We start from the raw sequence: 21,788 nt of genomic DNA on the forward strand, positions 1-21,788 counted from the left end.
CAGGACTGTGAAACTGTTCCTTCAGACAGCAGTCCCTCCTCAGCGAGGACACTGATTTTTGAGAGTGTTGCTATAAATAGTGGTGTCTGTAGAAAGATGTGGAAGCAAGTAGAATGGCTGGGGCTAGAGAAAAAAAATACTTTGACAGTTCCATATGATTACAGTACTTCTGTGGCAAGGTAACTGAACCCTGCAGCTGACTGAAAGTCGAGCCCTAGGTAGTGTGCTACCGTAAAGACACGGACAAATTGCAGGGGTTAAAGGGAAAAATGGGGTGAGGGGGGAATTAATTGTAACACAAGAAACAACTTTAAAAGTAAATGCCTGTGCTTTGGCTAAATGCTGTGTTTGGAGGCCATACTGGAGACGGTTGGTGATGGGGTGGCATAGATAGGAGCAGGAAGGATGGGCAGCAGTATGTACAGAAACGTGAGGCAGATCTCAAAGGAGGAACTGCAGCATTTCCTACCAGAAGGACAGTGGGAAAAGACGTGCTGTGTGGTGAACACCGTGCAGGGCAGGGGGAAGCCTTGTCACGGCAGATGGACTGAATGACATGAAGGGAGATGGGGAGAGGAGTGCTCAGCTCCCCATCTGAGATCTGAGTGAGTTCCTGTGGTCTTTCTCGCTTCCTTTGAGGGGGGTCCTTGGCTTCTCCACACAAGTGCTGGCAGAGAAATGCTTTACCTTTTGTTAGTCCCTCTTCAGAGGGACCAGTAGCTCTCACTCTTCCATTGACTCATGGTAGTTGTTTGTAGGGATGTGTCTTGCATGTGAGACATCAGTGTTTGAGGATGACCTACGGTATCTAAAGACAGGCCTGTTACTGCAACTGCAAAGAAGAAGAGGTTTTGTTGACAGGCAGCAACAGAGCAGCCTCCTTAGTGCAGAATGCATCTCACTTGGCTCAAAGGATCAGAATTCTGTCAATAATGAGCTTGTTACAGGCTCATGAGCCTTTTCTGTGACCGCTGAGAAAAAACAAAGGGCACAAACTTGTCGGCAGTGTGAGCTTTCCCATCGGTGTTTATAAACACAAAAAGGCAATGAAACTGTCAGGCTTATTTTTAAAAAAGTGCTGTAAGTCACGAATATTCAGCTTTTCATGGAAGAACCGAGCTGATATAAGGCACTTTCTGAAAACTGATCCAGGCTTTTCCTCAGCCAGCTTCACAAGGTTACTGGGTTAATGATTAGTGAAGGAGAATGTTTTTATTCAGCTAATGCTGCTGGCAAGGAACACTGTTATGGTGCATTAATAACTTATTTTTTTTTGTAGTCTCCTTTTTGCTGTTGATTCATGTTGACCCTCTCCTGTCCTACTCACTGCTCCAGGGTGTTTGGGGTTTGGGTTGTTTTGTTTTGGGTTTTTTTTTGGGGGGGGGGGTGGTGAGCTTTGTTTTGGGTTTTTTCTTTTATACAAGCAGCTGGCAACACTACTGGTAGAATCAAATGCTGGTTCTTAGCAAAGTCCTTTTTTTTTTTTTTATTCCCATGATGAAGATACCATGGCTTAAAATAGTATTTTTTTAAAAAAATACTTACTATGGAGGATTTGGGACAATCTAAAATACAATAATCAGAGAAGACTCATGCTATTCTCCAGTCAGAAGAGGATTACTTGTGATTTCATTAGTTTTAGTACAGGGACTGAAAGCAACATACAATCTAATACAAGTTGTAGAGATCGAAGTCTCTCCAAACTGGTTTCGATGGGAAAGCAGCTGCATAGACTGGAAGCTGATTGAGAAGGCCAAAGCAAAGGCAGTGTGTTTCCTGAAGAAAAATAAAATGTTTAAGGAAGTGAGTCTAGTGGTATGGGCCATTTAATTTAACAACTGTTAGGGCAGAGCCCTTGCCTATGTAGTACATGGTGGTGAAATTCATAAGCTACGCTACAGAAGGAATTTACTGCAAGGACATAAATGTGATGCCAAGATACTGTAGAGCAAGGACATAAATGTGATGCCAAGGCACTATGGATGCTCTGATAGGATTTCTCACAGGAAGGTGCAGGCTTCCCAGCCATGGTCAAGGTGTGTTCACGGTCAGTGTGAGGGGAAGGTTAGCAAACAGGAATTTCAGGATCTGAATCTGACTTCCAACAAGACCCAGGTTCACACTGGCACTGAAAAAGAGGTGACTGGTGCCGTTTTGGATTCTGTGTACAAAAGCTTTTTATTGCGGAAAGTCTTCTCTGTCAGACTTTTGTTTTATCAGAAATGAAAGTAAACTGAAAGGAACTGGAAGAAGAGTGCCCTCTCCCCACTCAATTACAGCAGTTTTTCAGTACTTTCCCATTAAAGGGTTTAGCTAGCTGTTTTGGTGACTGTCACCTTGGCTGAAAGAGTTGGGGCTGTTCAGCCTGGAGAAGAGAAGGCTCCGGGGAGATCTTATAGCAGCCTTCCAGTACCTGAGGGGGCTACAAGAAAGCTGGGGAGGGACTTTTCATAAGGGCAGTTAATGAGAAAACAAGGGGAAATGGGTTCAAGCTGGAAGAGGGGAGGTTTAGATTAGATATTAGGAAGAAGTTGTTTACTGTGAGGGTGGTGAGACACTGGAACAGGTTGCCCAAGGAAGTTGTGGATGCCCCCTCCCTGGAAATGTTTAAGACCCGGCTGGATGAGGCTTTGAGCAACCTGGTCTAGTGGAAGGTGTCCCTGCTGATGGCAGGGGGGTTGGAACTAGATGATCTTTCAGGTCCCTTCCAATCCAAACCATTCTATGATTCTGTTCCCGCTTGGACATTTGTAGTTGAGTGCTTTGCTCCAGTGAATTAGAGGACTTAATAGGGAATAAATTATGAAATGTACTAACTTTGTCTACAAGAGTGATGCTATATCTGGTAATTCTTTCTGCTTTTAGAAGTTGTCTACCCTTAGATTTCAGGAGTAAGGCTGGAAGGCTGGGAGCTGTCAGTGCTGTAGTGTGAAACTGCAGATGAACTTGATGGTGACTGTGACTTAATCCTTGCGTTGGCTTTGCGTCGCGGCTGCGGTGCACAGCGGTACTGAACGCAGAGATGAAGTCGTCCGCTGTCTCTTTCTCTGAAAAGGGCACCATTGGTAATGCCAAGTTATGAGTGACTGATTGGGAAGTGACACATTAAATAAATGTTGTGCCAAAGCCAATACATTAAAATCTGTTGTTGAGTCTCTGCTGAGAACTAAATGGTTTCAATCTGTTTTTAGGTGTCTTTGTATCCAGCATTGTTCTGGTCTTACAACAGCGAGCACTTTTCAAGTTTTATATGATTGCCTCGGCATCTCTGCTGGCTGCAACTTCAGTGTTGGTGAATTACTACGCTTCTTTGCACATAAACTTCTACAGTGCCTACTACACAGCCACGTTTGGAATTCAGATCTTCCCTCATAAAGGACCGTCGCTATGGATGGCGCTTTCCATCCTTCAGCTTACCTTTGGAATCGGGTATGTTACATTGCTAAACGTGCAGTCCATCTACTCTCAGCTCATCATCCTGGATATACTGATTCCTGTGATTGGCTTGGTTGTTGAATTACCTTTAAATGTCCGGCAGATACTAGTTTTTATTTCAGGCCTAGTTCTGACACTAAATACCACAGCCATTTTAGTGATGAAAATCAAATGGTTCTATTACTCGGTACGATACGTTTATCTGCTGGTGAGGCACATGTATCGCATTTATGGATTACACCTGTTGATGGAGGATACGTGGAAAAGGATTCGGTTCCCAGCTGTACTGCGTGTCTTCTGGCTAACGAGACTTACGGCACAAGCTCTGGTATTAACGTATGTTGTAAAGATGGCTGAAACTAAAACAGAGGAAAAATTCTTCTTGCTGTCGTGGGATAACTGTTGGGAACTGCTTTGCAGTCTGATCATAAGCGGGTGTGACTCTACTTTAACTGTGCTGGGCATGAGTGCCGTCATTTCCTCCATCGCCCATTATTTGGGGCTCGGTATCTTGGCCTTCATCGGATCAACTGATGAGGATGACAAAAGGCTTGGCTTCGTAGCCCCTGTCTTGTTTTTCATTTTGGCTCTGCAGACTGGTTTAAGTGGACTGAAACCAGAAGAACGATTAGTTCGCCTGAGTCGAAACATGTGCCTTTTGTTGACGGCAGTCCTGCATTTTATCCATGGAATGACAGACCCCGTGCTGATGTCTCTCAGTGCCTCCCACGTGTCATCGTTTCGCAGACACTTCCCTGTACTGTTTGTCTCCGCTTGCCTTTTCATCCTTCCAGTTCTGCTCAGTTACATCCTCTGGCACCACTATGCACTAAATACCTGGCTTTTTGCAGTTACGGCATTCTGTGTAGAGCTTTGCCTAAAAGTAATAGTTTCTATCACTGTTTATATCTTGTTTATGATTGATGGCTATTACAACGTGCTATGGGAAAAACTTGATGACTATGTTTATTATGTTCGTTCAACTGGCAATATTATTGAGTTTATATTTGGAGTAATTATGTTTGGAAACGGAGCTTACACAATGGTTTTTGAATCGGGAAGCAAGATCCGCGCTTGCATGATGTGTCTACACGCGTACTTCAACATCTACTTGCAAGCCAAGAACGGCTGGAAGACTTTTATAAATCGACGGACTGCTGTTAAGAAAATAAACTCACTTCCAGAGGTGAAAGGAAGTCGGTTACAAGAAATCGATGACGTATGTGCAATCTGCTACCACGAGTTCACCACCTCTGCTCGCATTACTCCCTGCAACCATTACTTTCATGCACTTTGTCTTCGGAAGTGGCTGTACATTCAGGACACTTGCCCTATGTGCCATCAGAAAGTGTATATTGAGGACAAGGAAAATGCCAGTATCTCTAACAACAACAGGTTTGCGGCACCGAATGAAAATCCTGTACAAGCTGAAGAAGAAGCTGCTGATGCTGAAAATGAACTAAATGAAGATAATGACAGTTCTGATAGCGATGAGGAGGATGACGACTGTGTGGCACAGCACTTGAATGAGACTCTTAATGTTGATTCCAACTCTGTTGGTGATTAAGATGTCCTTTATTAAGCCATGAGGTATTTGTTTAAGGTTGACGTCAGCAGAATAAAAGTATCACTTTGTAGTTATTGTACTTAAGCACAACAGCAGTATCTTAATGTTGAGTCTGTGAATGGTGGTTGTTTACTGTGGTGTGTGCTACTGTAAATATACCTCTGATTTTGGCTGGTCTCTTTCATGACCACCTTAAAATTATGTACGTTATTGTACATGGAATAAAATGTTTTCACATGTTTTTAAGATGGTTGGAAAAACACTCTTTAATTGATGTAGTGATAATGCTGTGCCAAAGACTGTATACCAGTAATCCCTGATCAATGAGGTCTGGATGCAAAGGAAAAATACTGGTGAAAACAGACTGTTCAGAACCAGACATGAAAAGCCTGAACCAAAGCAGCTTTACTTACAAATTCAGTATTAGCAGAGCTTTATCATTAAAAACTAGCAAGTTGTGTTTTAAAAAAATAAAATAAAGAAAAATTTAGGTTAGTAGACTTAATGTTACAGCATTTGCGTATGTGGAACAAAAGCCAAAAGCACTCAGCTTCCTGGTAACGTCCAGCATGCCTCTGATGTGTTAAACACTTCGGCATTACCAGTAGTAGCTTGAACGCAGCAGCCTGGCAGTCATCACGTAACCCATACAGGTGTTAACAAGAGTTGCTAGCTTGGGTTGTCCTTGACATTGATCCTGAATCTTGATGAAAGGGAAACAGGGCTGAGAAACTGCACAACTGCAGACCGCCTTTTCAAAAGCAGCTTTAATCTTGTACCATTAAAAAAAAAGCACTACATATTGGCTTCCATGGATAAGAACTTGCAGATATGGTAATTTTTAAGTTTTTGCAGTATATTTACTACAGTTATGCTGAATAAATGTAAGAAAAACAACTTTATATATTTGGAAAGAAGACTTTAATAGTGTTGTTATATAGAGTATTGGCCAACTCGAGCGGGTCATCTTCTCTTACTGCTGCCATTATTTCCAGTATTTGACTGAAAAAGAAAGAATGATATTATTAGAAGAGGCTGAAACTCAGTACTGAATATCCTCGAGACTGCTGCATGTGTATGTACGAGTCACTAAGATTAACCTGGAATAAAAACCTATGCTGAGAGCAGCAGGGCAAGGTGCTCAGATATGCAAATAGCTTCTCTTTTAAGTCACTAACTGCCATTCCCTTCCCACTGAACACTGGTTGCTCACTGGTACAGATTCTTCTTTGGTCTTTTGACTCTTGTTTGGAGGTTAATTAAACAGCTTTCTGTTTCAAAGAAAGTGTCATTTTGTGGGTGTCTTTATCAATGGTCTTCATTTTTCAGACTGAAATTGATTAGCCTTTCAAGGCTAAAGCTGCACTGTGAACAAACTTGTCTATGGCAAAGCTTAAATTCCAGATCCAGCCTTATCTGAGAGTGTAGCTGCCAGAGTAACTTTTCCTGCTTCCCTGTTCTCTAGATTAACTGTGATTAACATTCAGATAGTTGCAGTAAACATTAAATGAGCAATTTTAAAAGGCCCGTAGTCTTGATACAAGCCAGGAAAAGAAGGCATAAGAAAAGGGATGAATAATATTAACACTAAATAACAAAAAACCAAGCCACAACCTTTTCTCTACTTATTTTCTTGATTTTGTATTACTCATTCTGAAAAAAAAAGAAATTTCTATACAGTCCCTAAGACACTTCATACTTCATTTTTTTTTTCTAGTAATGGAAAAAAAACCCCAAACCCCAAGCTTTAAGAGTAAGAACCTCAAGGGTTTGATGGTCTTGGATCCTGCCTCTTAAGTAGTGCAATAGCTAAAGGTCTTTTTGAGGAAATCAGGGTAGAAAAAGTTGCTCTTCACAATTACTGGAATTCAAATATTTTCCTAGATGGAGAATTAGATGGAGAATTAGCCCATTTTACCCTCATTCTTGTGCTATGCAGCCAAACAGCTTATTGATTTAAGGGCATGTTCAAGATGAGATGGGGTGAGGTCAGGCCTACACAGAAATAAGTAAAGACTACCAAAGAATTTCACCCTTGAAGAGTCGTGGTAGGGCTTCCACATCTCTCCTCACTTGGATGCTCCCTGTTACTGTGACACTGGTATGAAATCTGAAGGAGAAAAAAGCCTCTTGTGGCTGTTTTTTTTTTAAATAGCCTTCCAAGGGGAGTAGTGCAGTTGTGAAAATAAAGTGGAAATACCACCATCAAAATTGAAAGGTGTCCAGTACCACCAAAAAAAGCCAAATGGAAAATTCCTCCTGCCAACTGAGCTATATTAAACAATATATATACCCTAAGCGTTAAATATACTTTGTGGCCTGAGGCTAATTTTCCCCTCACACCAGATCTTGCTACTCGAGAAGTCACAAACTACCAACTCTCAGTTACCATACTTCATTTTTCCTGAGGTTTGAGAGTTCTCAGGTTACTAATCTACAATTAGTAGAGGTCATAATTGATGTTAAAGGGACAGTAGTTTTGAAATAAGGTTGAAATAAACAAGATTTTGTTCTGTAAAAGAAAGCAAAAGCCAAGTCTAGCGTTTGTGTACTGCTCTGGGGCAGACTCCCTGCATTGCCAGTTCTGGGGTGTCTGCAACACTTTATCTGTAAGCTACAGCTGGGGCAGCACACAAAGACGCGGGGGTGTTGTTAACACGTACAGGTGTGCTGAAATAGCCTTCTTCACCAACAGCAGTGGTCCTCCACTTGTGATCAGAGAATTGGTTTCACTTGATCTCTTCTCCTACTCTAAAACCTTGGACTGACCCCAGAAAGTCTTAAAATACTGAACGAGCCCTTCCGTGCGAACGTGTGCGCTGCGTCTTCGCAGCACAAATAGAGTCAAGTTCAAAGAGTATGACAAATCAACGTCACTGCATAAAATGTATCTGAACACTAGGGAAGTATCACCACGTGAACTTAAACTATGCTTTTAGCATGATCCTGTGGCATCTCTCTCTTTTTAAAGTGTTATTTCACATCTCCCAAAAGAGCAGCAGAATTCCCTTTAGTTCTCCAATAAACTCTTGTTTAGACACCTTGCCAAATACCTGAATTCTTCAGCGCTATCCTGAGCAGTGTTTTAAAAGCGAGCCCCCAACAGGTCATTTACACAGCTTTTCACAGAAATACACAGAGACTTCACAGCAAATAAAAAAAAATCCCACTTCTGATCAAGTAAATGGGCCATAGGTAATAAACAAAGCTTGGAGCTTTATTTGCTGGAAGTTCATTCACGTACTGCACCACAAGAAGAAAGCTTCCCAACCATTCCTCTTTTCAGAATGCTGATAGTGGGGAGATGACTGAGAAGTCTGGCATAACTCACCAACCAGACTTCCACAACAGTTGTGAAAATTCAGGCATTTCATCTCAGTGCTATTTAATGAAAATAACTAAACGTTTTCACTAAAACAATGATACCTTTCCCTGCTTTTCACACCTCCGCGATGAAGTGCGTGAAAAGGTGGCAGAAACTGGTTTCTGTACTTTCTAAGTCTGTCCATAAGCCCCTGGAGTTTTCTTTCACTACTCTCTCTGCTGACTGCTGTTCTTCATATCTGAACTTCATAGGATCACAGTATTCTATGAAACTTCATTTTATTTTAAGCACAGTAGCAGAATTAAGAAATTGCCCTTAACCAAACCGGTGTTACAGCAGCTCGTGTCACAGGCACTGTGATATGAACACGGGCACCAGCCCCTCTCCGTGCCTCAGCGCTGCCCCCTCAGCAGAGCGCTGCACAGCGAGCGCCAGTGCTGGATCAGTTTTAAAAATAACTGCAACTGAGTGAAATTTATTCAAGTCAGGTTACTTCACAGGGTTTAACCTCTTCTCCAGGGTATCAAGTAAAAGGATAAAAATCACTTTCAGGGAGCTTTTTACATCCAGAGTTACTGAAATGGAAAAATTAAGACTTACTAAATTTTTCCACAGCCTATAAAGCAATACCTGGCACAAGTTTCAGTGAATTCAGAATTAATTTCTATTTACGACATTTCCAGTGAACTGATTTTTTTTTTCTCCCTGGTGAGATTTGAAAGATGTAAAAGAATACTGCAGCAGTACACTTACATTATATGGCAGGGTTCATTTCTGTCCTTCAAGCAGTGCCCTATTTCCCATTTCTTTTTTGTAGGAAATGTAGTTTTAACGTATTTTGATCCAGCATGAGTATTTTTTACTCCACACCAAGGCGCATCTAGTTTCATTTGGGAAAAAAAAAATAAAAATTACAAGCATGCAATTGTTTGAGAAGAGAATAGCATGAGACAGCTTAATCAGCTACTTCCATAGGCAGAAGCTCTTGTAATCTCATTCTAGCAGTGACTTCCAATTAAAAAATGGAATTTAAGAGATTTGGGGAATTTAACATCCTTACAATCTTTGGATTTTTATATTGTTACCTTTGAGTTTTTACATTTTAAAAAATCAGGAATAATAGTACATAACACTAATTCCCTCCAACACAACAATGATAGCTAGATACACTGTGTGTGTTACACAGAAACTTTCTCTACACTTTTAACGGGTCTGTACTTCATGTGCAAATAAATTTAAGGATTTAGGCAGTTTGTGTTTTTCCTTTTTCAGATTCAGAAATTCAAATAAATACTGTATTTTTAACTGCCAGCTGTTGAGAATTGAAATGAACATTAAAAAAAAGAAAAAGGCATCCTTAGTCAATCAGTTACAATCGCTGCTCATTAGGCCAAGAGGAGACGTTCTTCCACTTTACTCTATGTAAAGAGCTGATGTTTCCAAATGCTGCAACTGCTACCAGTGGTGAGCTCACAGTCACTGCCCTGTGTCTGGTACATCTCCTCCAAGCTAGATTTTAAGATATTCAAGCAGGATTCTGGTACCTAGGGACATTTAAAAATCTGGGCTTGTCAATGTGTCCTTTTCATCTTCCCCTGCAATGTTAGGAACTGACACGGCAGTTTATTCCTTCCAGCAGAAGGCCGAAAAGGAGTATTTCTGGAGCCCGTAAAGTGCTTTCCAAAGTGGAGAAACAGCCAGTCCTTTTTCTACTCTGAACTCCTTACGTCTTGATTCTGCCTTATCATTGCTGTACAGGCGTATCTCCTTGCCTAATAGTGTTTAAGTCACAAACTGACCAAGACATAAAATCTTACCAGTCTCTATCATTAATCGTTCACTAGGAATCGATTTCAGCGTTTCCAAGTTGGCTTCTGTTTTCAGTGAACTGGAAAATCAGAGTTTGTTTAAAAAAACAAACAAACAGAAGTGTATAAAAGTAATTACTTTGCCTGTTGAAATGTTCTGCAGCAAAGATGACTTCCTAAATAATTTGAGTGAATAAAATTTGCTTCATTTTTAAAAGTGCTGCCTGTAAATTCAAACTTTGCAGAAAACGACAAATTTGGAGAGTTACTGAGTGAATCCATCTCACCCTAGTAAGCACACAGAACCCCTGCCTGCACTGCCCATGCTTGCCTGGCCTCAGCAACCCGTGCAATTTATAAAGTGGTGCTGGCTGGCTTTTGGCCAGATGACTGCTGAGAATTCAGACTGCATCACCAGTAGATAAGGCTGCTCCAGTTACATCTGCATTACTCCTGGATTTGACAGGGCAGCTTAAAATTGCGCTATTTTTTTAAACACTTCTCAGAAGAACTGCTTCCACATTCAACCACCGTATGTATTTACAAACAAGGATTGACCCAAGGTTAGCAGAATGGACCTAAGACTAGATTAACTCACTGAGCTGTGAGTTAAGAACTTCTCGTGGCTAATAGACTAATGAGTGCAATTCTAAATCTGTCAAATGATTAAGAGTCTAGTGAGCTCTGAGAACTTGACCTCATTGTTTCAAAGAAAGCAATAAGTTCACTACAGCTGACATTTTAAAATAGTTTTATTTCTTGTAAAGAACTTACCAGCCATTTATTCCAATATAAAGATCCAAATCTATTATAGCTGCTGCTTCTTCCTTTGTGCCATCAAAAGAATGTACCTAGAACATATATAAATATAGATATACACATATATACAAATATATGTAGTTCATTTAACACTCCAGTAATTTAAAAGCACATATTAGTTTTTATTTGTGTCATAAATCCCTTTGATAGTATGCATTACACGTGAATACAAACATAAAGGTGAGACATGGCTCAGTTGATTCTGAATTTGGGCAAAGTCCAGGCTGAAGGCAGTTGAATACTGCAATAGAAGTGGTTACAGTGTTTTATGGGTGATCAGTACGTGTAGAAAAGGCCTATCCAGTGATACTGCTTTTGGCCCAGAAACTTCCAGGAGCTGGGAAAACACACACAGGAAATCATCCTGTGCATGCTGAATTTTTACACTCTCTCCTCAGTGTTCCCTACAGGGCACTGTCAGGGACCCAGTAAGAGCAGTGTCGAGTTCTCCACAGATTTGAGCCCCCTGGAACTAGAGAGACAGCCTGCGTGGTCACCCCAAGGACGAGAGAGGCAAGCGACAGGCCACAAGGTGCAAGCAGCGAAATGCTCCTGGGAGCCGCAGCTCCTCAGCCCGAGTGGAGTAAAGAGACTACGGTTCCCCACGCTGCCAGGGGACAGCCCCACGCTGCCAGGGGACAGCCCCTTGCAGAGGTGCCTGCCCGTCACTGCTCCGCTAGCTACGGGTCTTGCAGAAAAGGGAAAGGAAGAGAGGGGAGTCGGCACAGTGTTCCGTAAGGACACAACATGCCAAACTGGGCCGGGGGAAGGTTTTTGGGGTAACAAAGGGGAAACCTGGGGACTGAGATATTATTGTAGGAGGTGCGGCCTGATGTTAGTAGGACAGAGTAATCCAAGCATTTATTATCCTTCTGGAAAATCCTGCCACAATGGAAACCTGAAAGAGAGTTGCTGGACTTTCTTCGTAATTTCATCAAAAGATTTTCCCGTTATGCTTTTGAATTAAAATACACGATCTGAATATCTAACGACATAAAACAATCAAAAGTTACATCTGGATCTAATTTGAAAATGATGTCTAACGTCAGAAGCAAATGTCTGAGGTTACAGCTGCCACTGGGAACTTGCACCTAAATTATCTGTGGTCTGAATGCACTGCAGTTACAGACACTGAAGAACTGGGAAGAGGCCAATGTCAATTATAAGGTGCTTAAACTGTCCTTCTGACAAGCCAAGAAAAACTGCTCACGTCAGCTGCAGAGCTTTTTCTCAGTCTATCTTCTTACCTTGCCAAAAAACTGTTGAATAAGCAAAGAAAATAAAAATACTAGAAGGGACTGGAGAACACTTATTAATAATAACTGAAATCACCTAACAGGAAACCTACCCAGATTCCATGACAAACAACAAGCTGCATATTAAGCAACAATATTCACACAACATGCACGTAAAAACGAATGCTACACTGAAGTCCATACTTACCACCCCTCCTACCATTCTATCTCGGTTTCTTCTCATTATGTCTATGAAAAGAAATAAAAATATGTAAGACAGCTTTATAACAGACAAAGGTAAAAGATCCAGGTTTCTAGATTTTTCGTATTTAGAATTTGCTCTCAACCAAACCCACCTAAAAATTCAGTGTGTGAGTTTCTACAGTGGAGAAACATGGGCAGGTGTGTCTGTTCTGACAGGTCAAATTGTTTTTCAAAATACCTGTAAAATAAAAATCACCTTTAAACAGAACCTCAGTGTAAGAACAAATAAAGACAGCAGAAGAGTTTTTTCCAGCACTTGTATGCTTTTGTCCTCCAGAACTAAAGACAGAGTTAATGGATTTGCCATGCAAAAGCTCTTATTTGTGCAAGGATTTAAAAGGAACTCTTTCCCATGGTATATTCACACAGTAATGATCTATGCTGGAAGACGGGTAGGAAGTGGCCAAGAGCATCAGTACTGAGGAATGCACAAATATATATTCAAAGCATGTACCCTTGTGTAGTGCGGGTGCTGGAGTTAATTTTTATTTATTTATTTTTAATGAAAAAGGAACTGACTGTTCCTTCCACGAAATTTTGAAATGTCAGGAATGGGAGAGCGTGGATCACATGGAGACCACTATTTCAAGAAGCACTTGTAAATGCCGTGAGGAAGCACTACACAGACTTCTATAGCCTCAAAAAACTGTATATATGGCCAAAACTGTATCAGAGCTGGCTGGCCTGTAAAGTAACCAACCAGAGTTTCTCTTTGCCCTTCCACGGAGGGCAGTCTTTCCTCTCTTGGGGTGCAACGAATACCAATATTAGGCATTTTACTTCTTCCCACTATCTTCACTCTTTCAAAGCCTTCCACTGTTTTCCCTCCTCCTTTTTATGTCTGTATCCTTTCCTTTTCATTCCTTTTATCCCTACCTTCTACTCCCAGTATTCCCTTTGAAGGAGTGGTAACAGCGAGGCAACCATCCTATGAAGAGACATTAAAATGTGGGCAGAGGGAAGAGAAGGAGGCAGCCAGTTTCCCCAGTGCAGTTTCTAAAGGAAACTAACCTGTCCCTTGTCATTTGCAGGTAGCTCTGATCCCCGAGCATTATCATTTACCAGTCCCCTCTGCCACGCTGCACCCAGGCATGCAAATTACCAGTGCTCAGGAAACGCGGTGAAGGAACTTACACATGGCAGAAGGCCAGCAGCGCCCAGGTGACTCAGTACCCACACATAATTGGAAAGATGACATTATTTGGACAAGGCAGAGGGACAATGTTACCTGTCCCAACAGGCTGGGACTGTATGCACATGCTGCATTTCTTTCAGCGTGGCAGTTAAAAGCAGTCCAGGGCGCTGGGGCATTCCCATCATCAGGTACCAGAAACATTTCAAAGGCAAACTCAAGTGTTTGAACTCACACACACATACTGACTGCTGTGTATGAGTCACATATCAACCACGAGAAAGTGTCAGTAAACCACTAGTTTGGTTTACATTTTCCTAACATATAAATAAGACTAATAAAACCTATTTAAAAAAGAGACAATGCAGCTGGTCTTTTAGTTTTGTGTAATTTTCATTCTTTTCTGTATATTACAGGTTGATATGTCTCTGATAAAAAATTACCTTCCCTGTTTATTAGTCCAGAACTCTGAGATACAACAGGTGGAACAGCAATCGTCTGCAATGTTAAAAACTGACATGAAAATTCAGAATTAGTTACAACTACTTTGAATGTTCTTTGTAGTCTAGATACTGAGCTTAGTTGAGCTTGTTTGACTAAATATAAATCTAATTGCAACTCGTGATTGCTCTTGCGGTTAAATAGCTACAATTGCTTGATTACTGGTTGGTTGTTTTGTTGTTTGTTTGGTTTTTTAAAGAGAAGACTTGTTTCATAAGTAAATGAGGTTTTAGAGACTGAGCTGCAAACAAGTCTCCTAAGTGAGCTACTGCCAATTTCAATCTAATTTTGGGAAGGGTAATGGTCTTGAAAGTACAAAGTTTACTGCCCCTACAAGTGGAAAGGCAACTCAAGCTTCTTCCATTCCTAGCGACAATGAAGCCCAACACACGCTGCTGCTGCCCTGTCAAAGAAAAAGGGGAGGTGGATGGGAAATTTCTTGAAGGAGGGGAGGGAGAAAAAAAAAAAAGAGATAAAAGAAACCCCAGAAAAGTGTGAAGACACCAGGCATGACATACAGTGATCAGAATGGTAACAAAGGAAGTCAGTAGGAAAACAAACCTTCCTAGTTCCAGGGCTTAAGGAACAACTTTTTCCTTTGGGCAAACAGACTGTTTGTTATTCACTACGTGCAGTTTCTGTGTTTTCTGTGTTGTTTCTCAATAAGGAAGTTTGAAAATATTTCTGCATGGTTGTTTGCAGGTTTAGTTTTGATTATAAAGTTCAAATGCTGTGGTATTTTCAGGTTTGAGATCAAGACACTAAAGGAGTTGAAGCAAATTGGCCTTGTTGAGGTAGAAGATCTCCAGATAAACAATGATGGATTCATGCATGAATAACAGTGCCTATGACTTTGTTCACCCTCTCCAATTTGGTTAAGAAAATTCCTGTTTCTCGTGTCACTGAGCCTTACAAGCCCCTCTTAGTAGCACAGCAGAAGTGAAACTTCCATATACCTATCAGTCCATTTATAATGTGACCTTCATGACAATATGAAGGCAGTACCTTCATCTAACTACCATTCAAATCACCATTTTCTGCTGGAAAAGTTATGAGAAAGGAGAACAATTCTGATAAAAAAAAAAGTTCCTAAGTCTGCTTCAACAAATTCTTTTCAATCCAAGAAACAGGATAAAAATGGTATTCATTTATTACAGGTGAAAACTATTCCAAAGAAAACACAGCATAATTAACTAGAAAATAATGATTAAATGATTAAACATTAAACAAAACAGAGGTCACGCTCAGATACTACCCACGGGGAAACTGCCATACTTCTCTTCCACAGGGTAACTCTGCAGCTGTGTGCAAACTGTCCTAGTGACTGTTACAACACCTGAACTGCGGATCAGCTGAAAACTGGTGAGCTGCCTCCAAGCATTTCACGCTCTGCCTCTTTTTTAAAGATCATTTATCAAGAAAACACTGAATATTAATTTGAAGAACTCGCCATCCTGTCTGCTAAAGGTCATGAAAGCCAGACTATCTCCAACTCCATAGCATTCAATTAGCAGGAATAAACCCAACCCCAAACCCTGACCATGTTTCACAAACACAGGGAGGATGAAGAGCAGGGAAAGCTGCTTTCCTTTTACAAAACATGGAATTTGCAAACACAGCGTTTGCAGGCATCTGTCCTTGAGGCTTTCAGTATTTCTTCACTCCCTCATATTTCTTGCTTTTCATCAGTCACCTCCTTCCAACTGCAATTTCCAGTAAGGGCTCTTAAAAGATCTCTTTGAAAGGAGATTTATGTATTTCATATGATTTACTGAAATAGCTCAGATAAAGACTTTGTGTCTTTACCAATCTTAATTAGAAAGGACTCACCTACCACTTTTAAAGTGATTTCTGTTCTACTCTGTCACCTCCTTCCTCACAACCCAATTGCAGTGCACTTGATTAGAAGTTTTTCACTACAGGTCTTCAGCTTCAGTCCATCAGATAAGGAAAATCATAGAATCATAGAATGGTTTGGGTTGGAAGGGACCTTAAAGCTCATCCAGTTCCAACCCCCCTGCCATCAGCAGGGACACCTTCGACTAGACCAGGTTGCTCAAAGCCTCATCCAGCCTGGCCTTCAACACTTCCAGGGAGGGGGCATCCACAACTTCCTTGGGCAACCTGTTCCAGTGTCTGACCACCCTCACAGTGAAAAACTTCTTCCTAATATCTAATCTAAACCTCCCCTCTTTCAGTTTAAACCCATTTCCCCTTGTCTTGTCATTAGTTGCCCTTATGAAAAGTCCCTCCCCAGCTTTCTTGTAGGCCCCAAATCAGATACATTTATTTATTTCCCAATATCATCAAGGCAGTAAAGATCTTAAAATATGATACTCCACTAGTGTTTTAGTTTGCCACAGTGAAGAATCAGGTTATGCTCCCAGGTGTGCTTTGCTGAACAGTACATTGAATTCCACCAGAAAAACGAGTTCTGCCCACTTTACCGAATGACTGTAGCGCTATGAAGAAATTAACTCTACATACTGCTAACATGCGGCAATTAGAAATGAAACACAACTAACCACTGCCCCCCAGTGACTAATTTACTCAGAACAGTTACAAGCACAATTCATTAATCATTCATTTTAATTTAGCACTTACTATCTTTCAGTCAGTTCCCCCTGTAGACAGAACTCCTCACTACAAGAATGCAAATTGATTTTAGGGGCTGTGCTAGCTTCTTTCCACTCAGTTTCTATACTTCAAAATACAGATCTCTCCAGCTCCTGAGATTACGTTTTTCATCAGCTCTTGATTGTCTGCTCCCAGCTAATACCTCCTTTACTAAAAGCTCATTTTTCTGAGAGCTGACTTATCCTTTTGACAGCTCTGTTCCCTTCCCCACGCCCTTCACTCAACAACCTAATTCTTCTTTCATGCACCACAGTTACGTTATTTTCCCCATGAGTCTCCAAGAGTTCTTGAATATTAGCAAGAATGAACATCTATCACACCCAGAAATCCACAAATTCTGATCAATTTTACAGAAAAAGACATGCTAAGCCAACACCAGGCAGGTAGCAAAATTTAGCACAGAGCACTACTTGAATGTAGCCATCTTTCTTTAAAGTACTGTTGCTGCCAGAAAATGCCAGACCCAACCCTGCAAACTGCAGGTCTGTACCTGACAAAGTGTTACCTGGTAGAGCACAAGACAGAAAACACCCCTGTAAATTGCTACAAGTCTTAATTTATAGTTATCAAAAGTTTCTTACTTGAGTTGGATGTCCTTTGGGCAAAACTCTAATCTATCAAAATCTACAAATAGAAAGAATAAAAACCCATTTAGTGTTTTAGGATTTTTTAATGTATGTCTAGAAAAAAAAAAATATTGAAGTACTAAGATAACTTACCTAAGCCACATTCTCCAACTGCTATTACCTTTGTCTTATTTTTTTCAATCAGATTTTTTAATTCAGATAAATACTGTTCGGGGCTACTCTGCTCAAATTCTGCACAGCGGGTGGGATGACAGCCAACTGTACTGTAAAACATGTCTGGAGCAAGATAGCATTAGAAGGTTTTAAGGAAAAAAAAAAGAAAACTTATATAAGGTATAGTCAGTACCTGTATCTGGACTTCTTTTCATTGCTCATAGTTTTAAAAGAAAACTCTCTTTGAAAATCATTGTTATGGTGACAGTTTTATTACACTGGTATTTTCTGCTTTAAAAATGTTAAGACAGTATTGCCAGCGGGGGTGCATGTGCGTGTTTCTTTCGAGTATGTGTTATTTAGTATAGTCCAAATCTGCAACTCAAAGCTGAATTATTCTGGTAGAGTGGACCCCAACAAATCATACAATGGGTGAGGCTGGGAGAGACCTCTTGAGATCATTTAGAAATCTACCTCATTCAGAATGCATCAGGCTGTCCTCAGCTGTAAGGTTTGTACACAGCATGCGACTTCCCCTGAGTGCATCTACACGAGCTGCTACAGAATTTCACAAGCAACATCTAGCCTGAGTTAATTATCTAATCTAGATTACCTCTGTGCCAAAACTAACGCTTCTGCTAAGCGCCTTTACAGAGCATGTAAAAGCAGGGGGGGAGGGAAAGACCATATAAGGCCCAGAGCAACTTGACCCAGCATTAAAGCTCGTCCTGCTTTGATGGAGGTGGGGAGGTGGATGGGGTTGGACCAGGTTACCCCCTCAGGTTCATTCCAACCTAAATTATTCTGGGGGTCTGTTGTGTAAATAGTACTTTAACATGTGTTTTAGTTCAAATACATATTTAAGTAATTAGGTGGAATGATATTTGCCTTTTCAAAGAAAGAAAGGGAAAGCTAGGAGACCCACAAAGAGAAAGATACCTTGTTTGTTCAAGACAGTCATGATAGATTGGTAATTAAAAAACGAACAAAAATCCATCTAAAACCACACATTCCACACCAAACAAGCATTCTATCTTATTTCTAGAAGATAGTCTTGTAACAAAATTTTTATTCCAGAAATTTCTATTTCTAGATAAAGTGAAAATACCATTTGTCTGTGCCAGCTGCAATGCATCTTCACTATCTTGCAGACTTCCACCTGTAATCAAAAACTTGAAAGAAGAAAAGTACTGTCAGTGAGAAGGCTCTTTGAACATCAAACAAAGTTTAAGGGAGCACTCAGATATAAATAAGAATGTAGACAGAGAACATCAGAAGACAATCACTAATGCAAATATGACAACATTTCATAAATCAGAAATGAAACTCAATGGTCCTCAGGAGCCAGTAAATACACTGGGCATCAGAACCTGATTTTTTCCTTTATCAAGTATCTTCTATGCTAAGTATTCAAACCATTAAATGAGTGAGAGACTTCTATCTGCAGCAATCTTAACTTCATTAGACAATGACTCAAGAAATAATACTCAAGACATTCTCTGCCTTAAAGGTGGAGAAACGAAAAACTCCCAAACACCCCAAACCAAGACATGAATCAGTAAGTAGATAAACCAACAAAGGGGTCTGTCTCAGAGTTGGGATTACAAGTTTAAGAATTTCTGGCTCTGATCTTTTGTTTTTACCTTAAGATCAAAGGTTATCACACCAGAATTGTTACCTACAGTGTTTTTTGAGCCACCACTGGCAGGATCTTACACCCTAGGTCCTAATAAATCATAACTACACTGCTTTTGGGCAAGTCTTATCTCTACACATGCTATATCCCAGATTTGGTCAGCACCAAGTCAGACACTTCTGCAGTACGGTCCGTTAGGGACAGACACATCCCAACAGCGTCACCGGAAAAATAAGCAGGAAGTGGCTGGGTGTACACACAGCACGTGGCAAAACTTTACCAAAAATTACCATAAACCAGCAGCTCTATGGAAAACCAGCAGTATTTTCAAATAAACAGATTAAACTTCTCACTAAGTAGAATCAGTCTGGGATGGGCCCAAGGAAGTTGTGGATGCCCCCTCCCTGGAAGTGTTGAAGGCCAGGCTGGATGAGGCTTTGAGCAACCTGGTCTAGTGGAAGGTGTCCCTGCTGATGGCAGGGGGGTTGGAACTAGATGATCTTTAAGGTCCCTTCCAACCCAAACCATTCTATGATTCTATGATTCTATGACACCATACAGGCCAGTAGGAAGACTGAAAACATAGTTAAGGACAGGGAGCTCTGGAATTCTATTTCTGAATCCACTGTGCATCTTGAAAAAGTTATGCAGCCAACATGTTTTTGATGATAACAGAGGAATACTGCTGCTTACTTTCAAAGGGTGATAAAAAGATAAAATAATACTTAGACAGCACATATAAATGTAGTAAAGGTGACTGATTCTGTATTTGCTGCAGTGTGGTAACTTCTCCATCACTAGAGTTTGTGGGGTTTTTCTGTCTCCCAGTTTATTTCCCACTCTTTTCAGATGACAGCCTTTCAGCAAACTTCTGACGTGTCTGTTCCTCTTCTAGAGGAGGGTTTATTTCTCTCTTTCTAATCCACCAGCCGTATTAGTGCAGTAAAACAGTTTGTGACAGTGTGCATTGTATCCTATTTTCATTCATATTTTTGTCATGACAACTTACTAAGCTTGGAGAGATGCAGGCAGGCTGGACTATTATAACTAAAGGAATGAGGTCCACTGCTGAAAACACCAAGTTCAAGCAGAGAGTTAAAAACATGCTCATAATGATGAGTTTAAATACATGTAAGCCAGTATTTACTAGCAGATAGTCAGATGCCTCAACTGTAAGAATTTATGGGCACTCCCAGCTGTTCTGCTATTACCAATCTCCTTTACATATAGAAATACCTGCAGGATTACTATCAGAAGAGTTTTTGAGTTTTGATCTGTAGCAGTAACTGTTGAGCGAGTCACTCGGGATACAAGAAGACAGGAGTGGCTGCCTATAGTCCAATTAACATGGAAAATTGTGTACTAGTTGATTGCAGAAGGTCAGACGAGAACATCTGTCTGTTGAAACTGTACAAAAGAAATTCTACACACATATCACCCATGATACGACTGAACCTAAATAATCAGCATCTAATGATCTGTGTAAATGAAAGACAATGCTCTGCACAGAACGCTTTTGCTTTCTGATATTGAAGTGACTGCATTTTCCACTGCAAGGTTTTTAATATTGAGCACTAAAAAGCAAAGTATTAGAAAGTAATTGAAAATATTAAGAAACTTTATCAGCAAAAATTACCTTTTTAACACCAACTTTGACTGCTCTTTCTACCACATCCAGAAAGTCATCTGTGAAAGTTCATAAAAATGTCATAAATTGAACTTGAGGTTTTACAGCATAATTTAACTACTTTGCAACTAAAAATCACTTTCATGCAGTCAGAACACCCACCATGAACAATTTTTAAACCACGCTTGATTAATCTTTAGAAGACAATAACAAAATGCAATAACTGAAGATCTAATTTAAATACAAGAATTCAACAGAAGTTTTTCCACATACTTTAGCAGACTGTTTTTACATCTATAACTAAGGGTGGTGAGAGCAAAAAAGCATCAGTTACAATTAGTAATTACGATTCAGCAGTGCAATACTTTGATAGTTTATTGTTCATAATTCACAGGTCAGTTTCTTCCATGCAATCCTAACATAAATACATCAGCAACTTTCCATTTTGCTCTAGAAGCAGTTACCTGGCTGACAACTTAATAGTAATTCAGTAGAAGATAATATATTTTGCTTAGAACATCTAAGTTATTTTGTCACACTTTCTTCTTTAAGCCACAGTAAATAATAAGCATCCAGTTTCTGAGGAGAAAAAAAATTCTAACCTCACTTTCTGACAAGTAAAAGGCTTCCATTTTAACAAGAGGGATCCTGTCTTTCAGTAGATACAAGGAAACACTTACCTTGATGTTTCTGCGTTCCCCTGTAGATTCCTCTGAACATAGGATCTGTCAGGTTAATACCAATATCTATAAAAAAGCAAGTATAGAAATTAGATGTTATAGTTGCTCTACAGTTCATTCTGAGCATTAGCCAACTAGGGAAGACAATGGAAAGCGTATCTTAGTAGTCCTTGGCTACCACTCTGACAGGCCATAAGGAGCATAAGCACAAGTATATTTTCATGGAGCTCACTCACTACAAGTGACAGAAAAATAAAGTTTTGGCCTTCTGTGCAACTCCAGGTTTATTCTGAGTGTACAAGACACACCCTCATAACCCCCAAAGCTAATACATATATACTGTTTACTGCGGTTAATTCTCATTTTCACGTGAAAATACAAT

The 21,788-nt window shown here is 40.3% G+C and overlaps 2 protein-coding genes across 3 annotated transcripts; one reads left to right on the plus strand and one right to left on the minus strand.

The window, feature by feature from the left end:
• Nucleotides 1-2,927: 2,927 nt before the first annotated feature.
• RNF139 (ring finger protein 139) lies at nucleotides 2,928-5,244 on the plus strand (the record flags this gene model as incomplete). The annotated part of the gene is made up of 2 exons (XM_010178248.2): nucleotides 2,928-2,988; nucleotides 3,186-5,244. Coding segments are annotated over 2 exons (1,878 nt in total), but the record flags the coding sequence as incomplete, so codon positions are not given.
• Nucleotides 5,245-5,901: 657 nt separating this feature from the next.
• On the minus strand, nucleotides 5,902-21,473 carry TATDN1 (TatD DNase domain containing 1). 2 transcript variants are annotated; one of them, XM_010178246.2, is made up of 11 exons: nucleotides 21,407-21,473; nucleotides 20,736-20,785; nucleotides 18,572-18,635; nucleotides 17,443-17,586; nucleotides 17,305-17,347; nucleotides 12,546-12,631; nucleotides 12,398-12,438; nucleotides 10,910-10,986; nucleotides 10,145-10,215; nucleotides 9,081-9,207; nucleotides 5,902-6,004 (listed from the first exon to the last, which is right to left on the minus strand). In XM_010178246.2, exons 1-11 carry the CDS (start codon nucleotides 21,444-21,446, stop codon nucleotides 5,902-5,904), a joined length of 846 nt encoding a protein of 281 aa, XP_010176548.1. In that variant the 5' UTR covers nucleotides 21,447-21,473. The 2 variants fall into 2 exon arrangements, with proteins under 2 accessions (XP_010176548.1, XP_028943370.1); XM_029087537.1 differs by lacking the exons at nucleotides 18,572-18,635; nucleotides 20,736-20,785 and having other exon boundaries at nucleotides 21,407-21,446.
• Between the last annotated feature and the right edge of the window lie 315 nt (nucleotides 21,474-21,788).

Source organism: Antrostomus carolinensis, unplaced genomic scaffold, assembly GCF_000700745.2.
Source record: "Antrostomus carolinensis isolate BGI_N321 unplaced genomic scaffold, ASM70074v2 scaffold12191, whole genome shotgun sequence".
Lineage (NCBI taxonomy): Eukaryota > Metazoa > Chordata > Aves > Caprimulgiformes > Caprimulgidae > Antrostomus > Antrostomus carolinensis.

Excerpts from the sequence above, each read along its gene's own strand:
- TATDN1 (XM_010178246.2), bottom strand. The coding sequence starts at position 21,446 with ATGTTCAGAGGAATCTACAGGGGAACGCAGAAACATCAAG. Across the intron at positions 20,786-21,406 it reads GGGAACGCAGAAACATCAAG|ATGACTTTCTGGATGTGGTA; the intron begins GTAAGTGTTTCC and ends GAACTTTCACAG. Across the intron at positions 18,636-20,735 it reads TCAAAGTTGGTGTTAAAAAG|TTTTTGATTACAGGTGGAAG; the intron begins GTAATTTTTGCT and ends TCTTCTTTCAAG.